This window comes from Dermochelys coriacea, chromosome 2 (assembly GCF_009764565.3).
Source record: "Dermochelys coriacea isolate rDerCor1 chromosome 2, rDerCor1.pri.v4, whole genome shotgun sequence".
Lineage (NCBI taxonomy): Eukaryota > Metazoa > Chordata > Testudines > Dermochelyidae > Dermochelys > Dermochelys coriacea.
Window position 1 is genome coordinate 223,365,280 of NC_050069.1, and position 15,682 is coordinate 223,380,961.

The 15,682-nt window shown below is 38.1% G+C and overlaps 1 protein-coding gene across 1 annotated transcript in view; it reads right to left on the reverse strand.

The window, feature by feature from the left end:
• Window positions 1-4,754: 4,754 nt before the first annotated feature.
• CASD1 (CAS1 domain containing 1) overlaps window positions 4,755-15,682 on the reverse strand; it is a 59,116-nt gene continuing 48,188 nt past the window's right edge. The window contains 7 exon segments of the mRNA XM_038388700.2: window positions 4,755-7,316; window positions 9,255-9,347; window positions 10,410-10,487; window positions 11,046-11,186; window positions 12,329-12,430; window positions 14,917-14,979; window positions 14,982-15,001. Of these exon segments, the coding sequence (XP_038244628.1) occupies window positions 7,050-7,316; window positions 9,255-9,347; window positions 10,410-10,487; window positions 11,046-11,186; window positions 12,329-12,430; window positions 14,917-14,979; window positions 14,982-15,001 (764 nt within the window). The 3' untranslated portion in view covers window positions 4,755-7,049.

Genomic DNA, 15,682 nt, shown 5'->3' on the forward strand with positions numbered 1-15,682 from the left:
GATGGTGAGGGGGATTGAAGAGGATGTCTCTGAGAACATTGGATCAGTTAGTCCACTGCTAAAGTGAATTTAGAACATTTTGTGGTATGGTGACAAATGTCTGAAGACTATCCTGAATGGGTGTTTAGACTCGAGACATCCAATGCTGCATCAGTCTCACTCTGAGACAAGCAAAGGAAGGAGTTCTGTAAGTGAGAGCTGACATCAAACCCATGAAACCTAGGAAGACGTTCACTTTATAGAATTGGCAGGTTCGAATTGGCAAAACCACTTGCTCAATTTTTAGTAACCTGTTCTCTGGAGGAAAAGTTTTCCATGCTACTGAGTCCAATAGAGAACCTATAAATTTTTTTTTTGAGTTGGACCAATATTTTTTTTTTTTATATTGAGAAGCAGACCCAGATCCAAAAAGCTGGAGATTGTAAACATGATCTGAAGTAACAGATCCTTGGGTTCAGCATCTTTTAGCAACCAATTGTCCAAATATGTGTACGCAAAAATACCCCATTTTCTTAGATATGAAAATAAGTATCCTTTAAATAGAGAGTGGAGAACTAATCCATAACTGTAAGCATGGGAGTTATGGAAACCAGAGTTAATATACCTTTGGATGTTCCAGTTTTGTATCTGTTCGATTTTCTTAAATTTAAAACATCATTTTTTACGGTACCAGGAAGTATCTTAAAATAGAACACCTGACCCCACAGAAGTTTTGGTACTTCCTTGACAGCTCCCATCTGGAGCAGCTTGTGTTATTCTGTATGTAGAATGACCTCATGGAGAATAAAAGAGGAGGGGAATTGAACTGAATAGCGTAGCCTCTCTACTATTTCTAGTACCCATAAGTCCAATGTAATCAGCCTCCATCTGTCAATGAATTGCCTGTCCCCAAATAAAAGGATGGATGAATTTTTCCTGATTGGTCCACAACTCTCGATCCTCAGATCAAATCTGAGGCCTGGTGTTCAAGGACGATGAAGAAGGGGGAGCAGATCTGTTCAACTTAGATCCGGATATGAAAGACCTCTTTTTATGCTGGGTCTGGAATGAAGATGGAGGTTGCTGATGTCTCTGATTTGAGGAAAAATAAGCAGATGACTGAGGGTAATATTGTGTCTCATATCAAAAAGGAGAAGAAGATTTCTTTCTGATCCAGGTATAATGATAAAGAGAAGGAGCAATGGATCTGGTTTCCTTTAATTTTTCCAACAATGTATCAGTCTTATTGTTGAAAAGTCTTTCCCTTCAATGGGGAGATCTTCCACCTTGATTCTAGTGTCAACAGCCAAAGTGTGTCTCTGCAGAAGAGAGCGTGTCATAAGGCCAACACCTCAAACCATCTATGTTGTCTTATAGTTGTTGGCCTATTGGAAGACTATGTTGGTAATAGTGAGATTGAACTTGGATCACTGGGAAAGAAGTAGTTGGCTGTTAGAATTTGACTGTCCAATGCTGTGGTGGCCTAGCATCCTGCTCCATGTGTCAGAGTAGGCTCTCACACAATCACTAAGTCTCCAAGGACAATAAGTTTGTCCTGGTATGGCACCTGTTTAATGGCCTTGCTGAGGTCTTCATAAAAAGCTTCCTTGACCTCATCTCTACGAGTCATTGTCAGTACGTAGGCACTGATAACGGCGGCGTAGTCTAGACAAGTTTATGAGGAGCAGTATAAGTTGGTCATTGATTCCCTTGGAGACCGAGTCAAGCTTGTGGGCAATGTCAGACCATATGGTGAAACCTACTCCTGACTGTTTTGGCTTGTCCTTGTCATTCCAGTAGTATATGTAGCCTGCTCCCATGTCCTCAGGGTGGGATTCATCAGCAAGTCTGATTTCAATAGGAGAATGATGTATTATATCTCTTCAGAACAAAGAATAGCCTTTATTGCCAAAACACTGGTCTTTGGTCATTATCAAAAAGAGTTCTGACATTCCATGACCCAAATGTCAATCTGTGAATCTTTGTTTTATTTTGACTGCTAAAGTTGGGTGACCAGCCAGGAGCAGTAGCCTGATAGATATGGAAAGGGTAGGTTGTGCTGAAGGTTCCTTTTCAGTCCCCTTTTCCCTGGATTGGGGAGAACAGTGCTGTGCCTAAAAAGGCCTGCTTCTGTCACCTCAGAAGGATATTAGCTCCAAGTTCTGTATCTGCCATTCTGCAGTGAACAAACTTCGCCCTAAGGCCGCCTTGTGTAGAGTTGTGACTAAGGACTGCCAGTGGCATCCTCTGCCTGTCGCAGTCGCCACTTCCCTATCACCCTAGGACTCTGTAAGTTGATTGTGTTGAATGAGTTGATGGCTGAACAATGTACTCCTTTTCCAATAACATGGAGCATGGACAGTCAATAGACTTGTAGCTGCACTTGGGCTTCTATGACAAATTTTCAATACATAAAGTGTCAACACAACTGTTATATGGCACAGATTTAATGACTCGAAATTTCTAATTTCCAATTCGATATGAAACTAAATTGAAATATATTAATAATAGATCTTGTGAAATTAGTCTGTTTTGTTTCTATACCGAAAGTTGCTTTTTTCTATTGATTGTTGAATATCATCAGTTCAACTGAAATAAAAAATACATTTAGATATAGGAACAAGAAAGCACTAATTATACATAATAGCACTGGGAAATGTAAGTGAATTTCCAAGATTATTACATATCTGTTGTCAGTTGAAGATCATAAATGACAAGTCTATAAAAAATGAGCTTTATATAGTCTGAAAGCGGTCTGGTGATGTTAATGGTTTGGTATCAGCACACCTTTTCACTGTCCTTTTTGTAAAAAGCAACATTCATTTTAGACAAGTTTATCCCATCTCATGTGAACCTGATATTTACATATTACAGATAATTAGAAATATGGACTCAGAAAACTGTAGCTAACTAAAAATAATTATATTAAATTATATAAATTGAACACCACATTGGGGATAGTTAAAAGTGTTAGCATGTAAATTCACAGCCCTATTTTGACCATATGATTAAGATCCAAGGGGGAAGAACTGAAACTCCATTGTATCATTACAATAAGATTGAAGTGCACCAACTTAAATGAACAGAGGGTTTTCAGGGTTTTCTTTTTTAGATATATGAAAATCAGTTTTTGCAATAAATACAGTAGTTAAATACTTAATTTACCTACAGAATTTTGGTTGCTGTTTTTATTGGGTCATGATGCCTACATAGATTCCAATGCTATGGTAATTGCTATGGTCAACAATGGATCTCAAAGAAGGTAATGATACCTCATGTCACAGGTTCAAAGAAACTGAGCTGATCCTGTTGGGTTTTTTTTTGAGTGGAAGAGATGCCCTGGTTGATATTGCAATTAATGGATATAGTTATCTTCCCATTCTAATGCTATTAGTTTCAGAAGGCATTGCCTGGCTCTGCCATCCTGATATGAAGAATATTCCTTTATGCTTTCATTCTGCATTTCATCGGTTTTTAGCTTCACACACTTGGAAGAGAAATGCTGGGAACTGAGATAAGGGGCCTGCATCCCGTGTGTTATGGATCCATGCTCTGCTGGAGTTTCTTTTGTACAGCCATAGAAGGAGGTTTTGGGGGTGGGCCTAGTGGATTTACAATTTATCAGTTAGGCCTAGAGTTGGCAGGTGTCTAGTTTCGACTGGAACACCTGATCAAAAAGGCACCTTTGCAGCTCCAGTCAGCATCACTGATTGGGCTGTTAAAGTCCTGTTGGCAGCCCAGTCAGGCTCCCTACCCAACTCTGCATGGCTCCCAGAAGCAGCTGGCATGTTCCTCCAGCTCCTAAGCATAGGAGTGGCCATGGATGCTCCACGCGCTGCCCCCTCCCCAAGCACCGGCTCCACAGCTCACATTGGCTGGGACCCATGACCAAAGGGAGCTGCAAGGACAGGCTTGCGGGTGGGGGCAGCGCACGCTGTGCAGAGCCCTTGGCCATGCATGTGTCTAGGAGCTGGACGGCCATGCCGGTCGCTTCCTGGGAGCCACCTCAGGTAAGCGTCACCCAGAGCCTGAACCCCTCCCCACCTCCTGCACCCCAACTCTGACCTCTGCCCCACCTTGAACTCATTTCTGGCCCCACCCCAAAGACCCCACTCCCAGTGCAGAGCCCGTACCACCTCCCACAACCCTCTGCTTCAACCTGGAGCCCCCTCCCACACTCCAAACCTCTCGGCCCCACCCTCCCAGCCTGGAGCCCCATCCTGCCCCCCAAACCCGCATCCCTGGCCTCATCCTCTCCCCCTCCCCCTGCTGCAGCCTCCTGAAAATGAGAGACAGTGAGGGTGGGGGAGAGCAAGCGGCAGAGCGACAGGGGAAAGAGTGAGTGGGGGGTGAAGTCTCAGAGAAGGGGCGGGGCAGGGCAAGGGTGTTCAGTTTTCTGCTATTAGAAAGTTGGCAACCCTAGTTAGGCCCCTGCACATGTGAGGATTGCTGAATCCCTGAGGCTACAGTAGTGACAATGAAGCAGCCACACTGTGTCACTGGCTTATTGTGGAGAATTCCTTCTCTCCACCCCATCTTGAGACCATATGCACAGCCCTGTTACTTCTGCTTCTGTTTGCGAGGGTGAACATTTTCCCTTAGAAAAGGATTAGCTGAATTAATGGTGGGTAGGGAATTACTTTGGAGGTTCCCTATAACCTGAACCTCTGACTTTGGCTAGGCATACTACTAAGTTACCACTGATTTAGGTTTAAACAATAAGAAAAATATAACAAAAAACCCCTGAGTAATTGATGCTCCTTACAGTACAAAAATAAGCATCCACAGCACATTTATTTAATGTTTAAATTACTTCATATTTTCACATAATGTTAAAAGAAAATATATTTTCTCCCACATACAGTAATAGCAAACAAGTGCACTATTTCAAACATTAAAAATAATCTTCAACCAAATCTGTACAACAGATAAATAAAAATTATATCTACAGTACTTTGTTTGTGAAGAAGAAAACCAAAAAAATTCCCCCCAAACTCACTTTTTCTTACTTCTAACAATGGTATAGATGTAGGTTGTACATTCTGTCCATTGCAACTATCACTACAGTGCTCAGCTATACCATGTCTTTCAATAAATCAAATGTACTGATCAGTGGCTAAGGATGACTTCCCAAACATTGGAAATAATGTCCAAAAAGAAAACACAACTGAGAAAATGTTGAGTATCTTTCCACAAGCTTGTTAATAAAACTAGGTGACATGCCCAAGGCTGTTGAATTAATGCATTAAAAGTTTATTCTTGAAACCTGTATTATCTTTTATCTTGCTATCTTCCTCTCATTACTGGCTCCACCATTCTTACAGAAATTGTTTTCTTTACTGGAACAAAATTTTGCAGGTATTCTTTCACTGTCAGGAAAGTTTTCCAACAGACACAGGTGGCTTTGCAAGTTCGGACTCCACAGTTCAACTGAGATAACATCAGAAAATACATAAATATCAGACCACTTACTGTATAAATTAAGATTCATATAGTTTATCATTACATATAATTGCACATATGCTGAGAAAACAATTGTCGTATTCATTGAGTGCTAAACAGTAGCCACCAAAAGGAGGCCAGAACGAAGATGCACATGAACCTTCAAGCATTACGTGAGCCAAACTCACAAAAAATGGTGAAGACTATTATTATGGTTCAATGGAACAAAGGATCACCATGGTTCCACTGAATTTGCAGAATTTAAAATTACAACCTACCAGTTCTAATTTGAAGTGCTATTTCTTTCAGTTCTATGCTGTATGCAAAAGAAGGTTACATGATAAAGAAAAAACCTTTGATTCTTAGTTTGAATCACAGCACAAAGGCAAGATACTGCTAAAATAGGAATGAAAGAATTGGCTCTTCTAAACAATGAACCTCAACCTTATTTTATTGTTATTTTTAAAAGGGACCCATTTTCTGCAGTTACCCAGAGTGCTAGTCAACCAATCTTTCCCATGCAGGCTGGTTCTCCATACCCTTCAACTGAAGACATATTGTAAGATCTAACATGGCTCTAGCTCCCTAGGGAGACCTAGTTCAAGTCATGCACGTTATGGGGGTTCTGACATTGTATGCCTCTGCTATGCCCTCCTCTGTAAGATCTGAATACAGTAGATGTATGACTGGAAAAGGGCGGGAACTTTCCCAGCTTTTCAATATTCAGCTGAAATATTGCTTATCATTGTTTTTTCAGTGGGGCTGAATTAATATTGTGAACTACAGAGACTTTGAAAGAGCAATAATAGGAAAATGCTGATGAAAAAGCAAACATACCTGTAGAAAATTCAAAAGAAAATTACTTATGCATTCTTAACAAATCCCGCATTGCCAGAACTGAAGAATATTTCCTGAAAACTCTTCAGAAAAAAAAAAAAAATACAAAACACTTACGAAATACTATGTAAACCTGGCTAGAATGTTACATGGAATCACGTTAAATTGAGAGGGTTTTGTTCAATGCATAAAGCGTTTCATATACTACATATTAGCTACACCCAAAATATTGATCCCTAAACAATGAGTTAACACTTAGTTTAGAAAAATGACCCTGATTACCAGTAAGATAACTTCATTTTGAAATTAGCAAAAAATGACCATTAGCTAAAGATTACACATCAGGTCTGCTTTGTTGTTACAAAAAGTTTCTTGAGGAGAACAATTAAAGCACGTCTCATGTATACTGTAGTATGCTAGTAAATATCCACGAGTTAGGTGTATCAAGGTAAAGTTAATTCAGTAATCTCCAAATTATGCTGCCAAGCCACCCATTTCTCTTCTTCATGTTACGTTTAAACAGATATGTAAATATATATCCAGTAGAAAAAAAAACACTTGTTTTTCACATGCAGTTCTGTACAGTGCATTCTTGTTTCTCGGGTTCCTTTGAGAAGAATATTTCCACACAAAATATGTACATTTCCATTATATACACATTCAATAGACTTCATTTAGATGTCCTTCTGCTGCTGCTTAGCACTGTACAAGTTTTTTGTATCTCCAGTTAAATATTTTTCTTCAGGCAGACACAAAGTAAGCCTGAAGTAAGTTTTAAGGACTTCTTGAAGTTAATGCCTTGATTGATCTTGAATTGCTGACAAAAAGAGGAGTCCAGAAAAAAACCCAACTATACATAGCAGCCTTCTAAGCAGAGTCGCATTATCTTTAGGAACAACCATCTGTGCTAGATCGTTAGTGATCTGAGAAATTTCATGTGCCACACACACAAATATAAAAGTGCTGACAATTATGTTCAGCGTTGGATTTCCAGGAATGAGCACCAAGATCCCCTTTGTATCTGCTGCCAGCCAGATGTGATATTGGCAGATGAACAGCTAGAACGAAAATAGATTCAGTTTACAATTTTAAATATAAATAAGAGTATAATCATTACTACTACATTAGCTAATATAAGGCTTACTCTTGTTAAAGGGGTAAACAGTGAGGTGGCAAAGTTTGCAGATGATACAAAATTACTTAAGATAGTTAAGGCCAAAGCAGACTGCCAAGAGTTACAAAGCAAACTCACAAAATTGGGCAAGACAATGTCAGATGAAATTCAGTGTTGATAAATGCAAAATACTGCACACTGGAAAATATAATCCCAACTGTACATACAAAATGATGGAATCTAAATTAGCTGTTACCACTCAACAAAGAGATCTTGAGTCACTGTGGATAGTTCTCTGAAAACATCTGCTCAATGTGCAATGGCTGTAAAAAAGCTAACCAAATGTTAGGTACCATTAAGAAAGAGATAGAAAATAAGATAGGCAGTATCACAATGCCACTATATAAATCCCTGGAACACTCACACCTTGAATACTACATGCAGTTTTGGTTGGAAAAAGTACAGTGAAGGGCAACAAAAATGATTAAGGGTATGAAACAGCTTCTGTATGAGGAGAGATTAAGAAGACTGGGACTGTTCATCTTAGAAAAGAGATAACTAAGGAGAGATATGATAGAGGGCTATAAAATCATGACTGGTGTTGAGAAAGTGAATAAATAAGTGTTTTACCCCTTCACATAACACAAGAACCGGGGTCATCCAATGAAATTAATTGGCACCAGATTTAAAACAAGTACTTCTTACAGTCAACCTGTAGAACTTGTTGCCAAAGGATGCTGTGAAGGCCAAAAGTATAACTGAGCTAAAAAAAGGCTTAGATAAGTTCATGGAGGACAGGTCCAGGGATAGCTTTTAGCCAAGATGATCAGAGATGCAATCACATGCTTTGGAGGTTCCTAAGCCTCTGACTGTCAAAAGCTGGGACTGGATGATAGGGGATGGATCACTCAATCATGCTATTCTGTTCATTCCCTCTGAAGCATCTGGCACTGGCCACTCTCGGAAGACAGGATAGTGGGCTAGATGGACCATTGGTTTGACCCGGTAAGGCCATTCTTACATTCTCATGAGTATCAACTTTATCTCATGAATATCAAATTTAAGGTGGGACAGATTATTAAGCATAAGGGGATAAAACATAATGGAAGAAACCACCCAAAATGAAGTGGCCAATTAACACCTCTGCAGTCATAGGACACAGGAGGGTTAGTAGGTTACAAATTGTTGGGAACTTAAATTCGTAACTCTGATAGACATTAAGGGCACGTCTTCACTGGCAACGTTAAAGTGCTGCCACGAGTCGTGGCATAGCACTGGGAGAGAGCTCTCTTAGGGATCTAAAAAAAACCCTACATCTATGAGGGGCGTTTCTACCACAGTCTATACTGGCACGTCACAGTGCTGAAACTTGCAGCGCTTAGGGGGGTGGCTTTTCACACCCCGAGCGAGAAAGTTGTAGCGCTGTAAAGTGCCAGTGTAGACAAGCCCTAAAATCATAGTCTCGGAGACACTGGTTTATGACTCATTACAACAAGTTGTAACCGACAACCCTCCTTTGACCTATGACTGAAGAGGTATTGATTGCCCTCCTCATTATAAGTGGTTTCTCGCAACATGTTAAATGCTTACACTTAACAATGCGTCCCTGGTTACCTTTGCTAGACCTGAAGAAGAGCTCTATGAAGCTCAGAAATTTGTCTCTTCCACCAACAGAAGTCAATCCAATAAGACATATTACCTCATCCATCTTGTCTCTCTCAATGAAGAATATCAACAGCCACAGTTGGATTTCAAAGCAAATTAACCAAAAATATGTTTTTACTATTTATTCAGTTACACTACAGTGTATATTATAAACCCACAAGTTATAGATTCCTAAAATGAAACACCCTATTATTGCATTTGTGATCACTCTACTTACCTCTAAAGAAATTCTGCCAAACCAGGCAAAAAATGAACTATATACAGAACGGGCATATCCAGGAACGTTCCTGATGAGGATGAAAGCTAAAATCTAAACAGAAAGAGATTCATGTGTGAAAAGTAATTGAAAATAGATTATGCATTATAACACAGCAAGAAAATTAATTTAATAAAATATTTTTGCTATATATGTACATATTATAATCTTTAAAAATACATACAGTATATACGTAATATAAGCACGTGCACAAATGTTTGCAGGATCAGGGCTACACTATATGGAGTAGAACCTCAGAATTACAAACACCTCAGAAATGGAGGTTGTTTGTAACTCTGAACAAAACGTTTTGGTTGTTCTTACAAAAGTTTACAACAGAACATTGACTTAATACAGCTCTGAAACTTTACTATGCAGAAGAAAAATGCTGCTTTCCCCCCCTTTTTTTTTTAAAGTAGTTTATATTTAACACAGTACTGTACTATATTTGCTTTTTTGGGGGGGGAGAGGGGGGTGGTGTCTCTGAGGCTGCCTGATTACATACTTCTGGTTCCAAAAGAGGTTTGTGGTTGACTGGTCAGTTTGTAACTATGAGATTCTACTGTATATGAATTAGTATTCAGGTACTGTGTATGGCCATGAATGAGTATTTTCATTTTTATATATAAAGATATCTATATTTATTTTACATAAGGGTATATATGTAATGCATATATACATTTATATACACACACACATACACACACAAAAACATATAAACACACACACACACACACAGATATGCACTACATATATACCCTCGTGTAAAATATATATAGATATCTTTATATATAAAAATGAAAATACACATTCATATATCTATGTATGTGAATGTACACACATACTAATATAGCTACACTCTTACATTTATACACAGAATAGAATGAAAATGTGCTGTCACAATAATGTGCTATAAATAAAATGCTACATTTTAAACTTTATATTACACAGGTCAAGGAAAAATAACCAGCAATACAACAAACCCTTTTTCACATTCATACATGAAAATGACGTTCATCAACTGATGTGAAGTGCTAAGACATCAGAGACAGACTATATTATTTTTTTTTTTAATAGAATCTAGATTCTGTCACTAAGGAAAAGGAGCATAATTACCTGCACCACAGAAACAGAAGGATGCAGTTCATTGCACTCAGTTTTGTTTTTACAGCTACTAGCCCAGATAGAGTAGGTCTACAAGATATAAATATACATATCAGTCTGTTTGATGACTGTGCTTAAGAGATTTTAAAATGTTACAACAGGATAAAACATTTTAAAATATGTTAAAACAGCAGCGGTGCGGTGTCTATTCTTTACACTTTCTAGTTAGTTATGCATTTCTCAAACACTGTTTTGCAGCTGATGAATGCAATAATCATTTGTACTCTAAAATACAAAAAAGTCCAATGCTGACAATTTTATTAATCACACTTATACATTAGCTCATTTCTTGACTGTTTATACAGGTCATCTACCACACTATTCTTACTAAGATCATCCAAGATAATCAACTGGAGAAGCTGTAGTATTTAAATCTACAATAGAGTAAAAGGGGGGAAAAAAAAAAAAAAAAAAAGAGTCCAGGATGGGTAGTAGCTATTTATAAAATATAGCAGAAATAAACTTCTGCAACCCAAGACCATCTCTTATGAAATGTCCACTCATTGCTACACAGGAACTTCTCCAGAAAACCATCCTCAGGATGACTGTTTTAAATTTACAAAATTTCAGTTCATATTGTGGACTTACCAAAAAGCAAACTACAGAAATAAATAGTAAAACATTTGAAATTTTGTTGGAGAAGAGAGGGTCTCCTTTCCCTTCCGAAAGCACCTGACGTTTTTGTAATGCCAGATAAATAAAAGCAAACATCATCCCGTGAAAGACTACCTGCAAAAGAAAACTAAGGTAACTACTCTCTCTTTGCATTTAATAAACACAGGTAAAACCACCAAGGTAACAGGGTTGTTAAGACATTTGATCTAGGATGTTACTCCAAACTCCTCCACTAACATCAGGTTATGGTTCAGAGCCCTGCTGCCGCCCGTTTTAAATTTTTTGGGGTTCTGGCACTTTAGAACCTCCCCGGAATGCAATGTATGCTTCACAAAACTACAACATTGGTGAGATCTGGAGTTTTATTAAGTACACTGCTCTCCCTGGGCCGTGCAAAAAATGTAAGCAGTTATTAAAATTGGCAGCAGGGGGAGAAGGTATGCCACTGATTGGTTCCAGACCATGCAGTCTAGAGCGGAAAGAAGAATTTGAAGACTGCTGCACCCAACCACAGCAGGCAAGACAATGCCTTTAGGAAGAGGTCAGAGGAAAAATACGCTCGGGCCTCACATCCTCCCAATAACCAAACAAGATACAGGAGAGAACAGGCAGAAATTTCTCTCTCTACCAGCACACCACACTGTGGGGGAAGAAGAATGCCCCCTCGCAAAGCTATTTTAAAACACAGTATTCAAAACATATTTATAAACAATAAGATAAAAATAACATCTCTACATAAAAGGTGAAATAAATTCTATATCAAGACCTTCTGATTTTAGCAGCACAGAATATTCAAAAGGAACACTCCCATGAGAACGTCCTTCATTTATAAATTATGTTGTTTATATAATTAAAGTTTCTTTGGAGGTTCCTTTGGGTTTTTAAAAAAAGATTTACTATTTATTGCTGCAGTAATGTGAAATTTCAATTTCCTGCAGAATTTAGCCTTGAAGTGCCACAGAAGTCAGTTGTCTCCCAGCAAAATTTAAGTCTGGGACAAGACAGAATATGCAGAGCTCTGATTATGGACACTTTATAGGCTCAGCTTATAAACAAGTCAGCTTCCATCTTTTCTGCATGGCTTTGACAAATACTTGAAGTAAAAGTGGATGCTCCCTGTCCCTACAACAAACCATTGCCTGGAACTTCAAATTTATTTTTTCCAGGGGAAGAGGGAGAAGTAGATTCTAAAAGTTAAAATATGTTTAGGAATACTTCTTAAAACACAAGACCACAATTAATTTATGATTACATACATAGCGGTCTAACTTCCACCTAAACCACCACTCATAGACATTTCCATTCAGCTCAAAACATGTGGACAATGGCCAAAGAGAAAAAATCTTCTCAAATACACCCTGCAAAATACAAACATGGCAAGAATGTTAACACTGACTTCAATTCCATTTAATAAATTTAATTCATTTCATTATATTTGAATACCATCATACCAGTACTAAATCAGTTTAATTGGTCTCACCTAAAAATAAAGTCAACAGGACTTGCGTATACTCTGCCCCTTTCAAGATAAGGCCCAGAATACTTATGTCAGTTAATGTTGGTTTAATAGTTCAATTTTCACATCAATTAATTTTAAAGAAGCTAGGACACTTGTCTACACTGCCTATGCCATGTTCTACCAGATAGAGGCCAGAGCCTGAAACAAATTCCTTCCTTAAAAAACCAAAAACAAACAATAAGCCTCCCCCCCCCCCCGAAATGAGTGCAGATAAATTTTTGAACGGCAAAAACACTACAGATGTAGAGTTAAGCTGCAGCATGCTTCCCACTCCCTACATTTAATTTAAACACTACATATTCTCAGATATGGAAGAAGTAAAAATGTGTTGTTTCATATTATCTAATTGAATGAAACTATTTTAATAGAAGTGTTAGATATACACATCTGGTACTCACTAGACAATATCCCCAAGTTGCTGCCTCTTCCTTAACACAAATTAGAAACACACACTTTGTTATTGTGTGCCTCTCACTGTATCATGATATACTGTACAGTATTTCCTAATGCTCCCTCCCTATCTGTAGTCAGTGCAGTTCTCAGAAGCCAGAAGGAATGAATTCATGGTCTCCTTCTCAGAGATCATTGTTCAGACCCCTCCATGAATTAGCTCGCAGAAAGTGTACCTCCAATTGTGAGGAAGAAGGCGGCCAGCCTACCATTCTTCCAGGAGATTAAAATCTTCACTAATGATGAGAAGTGGTTGAAAAGGAGCAGAATTACCTGAAAGTATTCCTGAATTTGTTTTATTTTTCTGATCAACTTAAAGGGTAGTTGAAGTTTTCTGAAAATTCAAAATTTCAACTAAAAACGTGTTAAACATTTTCTCCACATTTTTCAATCAGCTGTACCAGTGAATAATCTTGTTTCAATCATTCTGAGGAGCTGGAGTTTTAAGATTATTCCAACGTTATTGGGCCCTATTTTAAATGTGTCAGAGTACGACATATTGTGTTAGATTGCAAGCTCTTTGGAGAAGAGACTGTAATTTTGTTCTGTGTTTCCATAGAACCTAGCTCAGTGGGATCCTGGTTCATGACTTAGGTGCTCTGTTAATACAAATAAATAATCAACTGAATATTTCTGCAGATAGATGTTATTCTCTATGACAGAAGTGCTCTGAAAGGCATCTGACATTTCCCTTTAATTTTCCATTGATAAAAGCATCTACCATCTTTCCTCTCGCCACTCCATTTTGCACTCCATTTGTGGGCTTAAATGGAGACAATCAGTTATGTGCTGGGAGACGTAAATGAAAGCTTTACAGAAAACTTGAGTACTTCAGGGTTTAATACTAATGGGAGCTGGTGTTTTTTTGCTTTTGTTTATTTAGAAAGGAGCAAATTCTGTCCTTCATTCTGTACCCTGTACATGATACACTATGTGATAAGTCATGCATTTGGCATGAAATGCACACGGATACAGAAGATCTACACAAAGCCTATGTATTACTTACGTGCCACTTAAATCTTCAACAATAGATCTTAAGTGGTACATAAATCTTGTCCTGGAAATCTGCACAGGCATGAATTTAAATCCATGAGAAATGGACATCCTCCAAAAAGTGCAGACCTTCCTGTTTCCAAAGTTTCCAATAGACAAATGGCAACCAAAATTAGGCCTTCCATGTAGGGTCATGGGGGCTGGGGAAAAACCCTAAACAGAAGTTATGTATGTTGGTGTCAATTTTCCAATGACTTCCGTGCCACATTTGCTTGGTTTCTTTGTCAAAGTGAGATCTGTCTTTTTAAATTTAGATTTTTATCTATTTTCATTCATAGGAAATGTAGTGAAGAAAAAGGAAATCTTTCTAATTCCTGGTACTACATCTCAATCTGGCATCTGAAAGTCAAACTGTTCTTTGATTTATACATCACTCATTACTGACAAAATTTCTGGCATCAGGATTTAGCTGACAATTTTGTTGAGTTGCATGAGAAAATAGAATGCAGCTTGCTCTTCTGCAACTATACTGGTCATAAGAGCTAAGAGCACAACCTTCCCCCTATCCTAAATAAATTAGCCAGACAGGCCCTGAAAGATAAATATAAAGCTGATCTCTCAATTTACATAACATTTTAGGAAAAAACAATGAATTTTAGAAGTGTTGTCGGAAACAAACAAAAATGTAGGATACTGAAAGTTCCAGCCTCCCACATAAAATGAGATATGAAAAGGAGGTATTTAAATATTTAATTTCCCCCTCTGTACTCTCCTATATAGTAACAGAAAACTGGTCATAATGTTCTATTCTGAGTGGCTTTCCAAATTGAATACACAGGCTACTATAATTCTCTAAGGATACAAATAAGAAAATTTACCAACCTGAGAATTTGCTAGAAAATGATACACATAAGTAAGGAAATTGTTTCAGAGTAAGCAGTAGAACACCCGTGCCAGAAGCAGTTCCCTGTGGGAGAATTGAAAAAATCAATGAGTATCTATCTGGCTGTTATTCAAAACAAAATGACACATTTAATAAGAAGTAGTAGCTGTGACACACAGATTCTTTATATTTAATATGTAATTGTCTAGGTATAACCAGTCACAATTTGCCATTATCAAACATTTATTTGGTGATTTTGCTTCTTTCAATAAAGTAAAATCCACACACAACCAATTCACAATAATAAATTCACACTTATCTACCTCAGATGCACAAGTACAACCCCCTTCTGGCTTGAATGAGACTGATGTGAACATATCCAAGGAACCATTTAACCCTACAAAAGCAAACACTGCTTTAAAGACTCAGTTTTGACAGACACTCAGCTGGGACTTTTTAATATTCATTACACGTGAAAAATCTAAGAGCAGTTACATAAATGAGTGTATATGTAAACTGTGAGTCAAGAGTGAGGTACTATAAGGCGCATCTAATTTTGCTCCTCATAAGCTGAACTGGTTAGTTGAGAGCTGCTATTTTGCCAAGGCTAGCCAAAGGAACAGCTTCCCCAGGCTGCTGGTTGACACTGTTTTGATCCCACAAATTCAGCTGTGCTGTGAGAATGGCTCTCCAATCCTGCTTCAAAGATTGGAAGTGGGCAACAGGCACAGAGCTGAAGGAAAGTGGTCAATGAAAGGAGCTTTC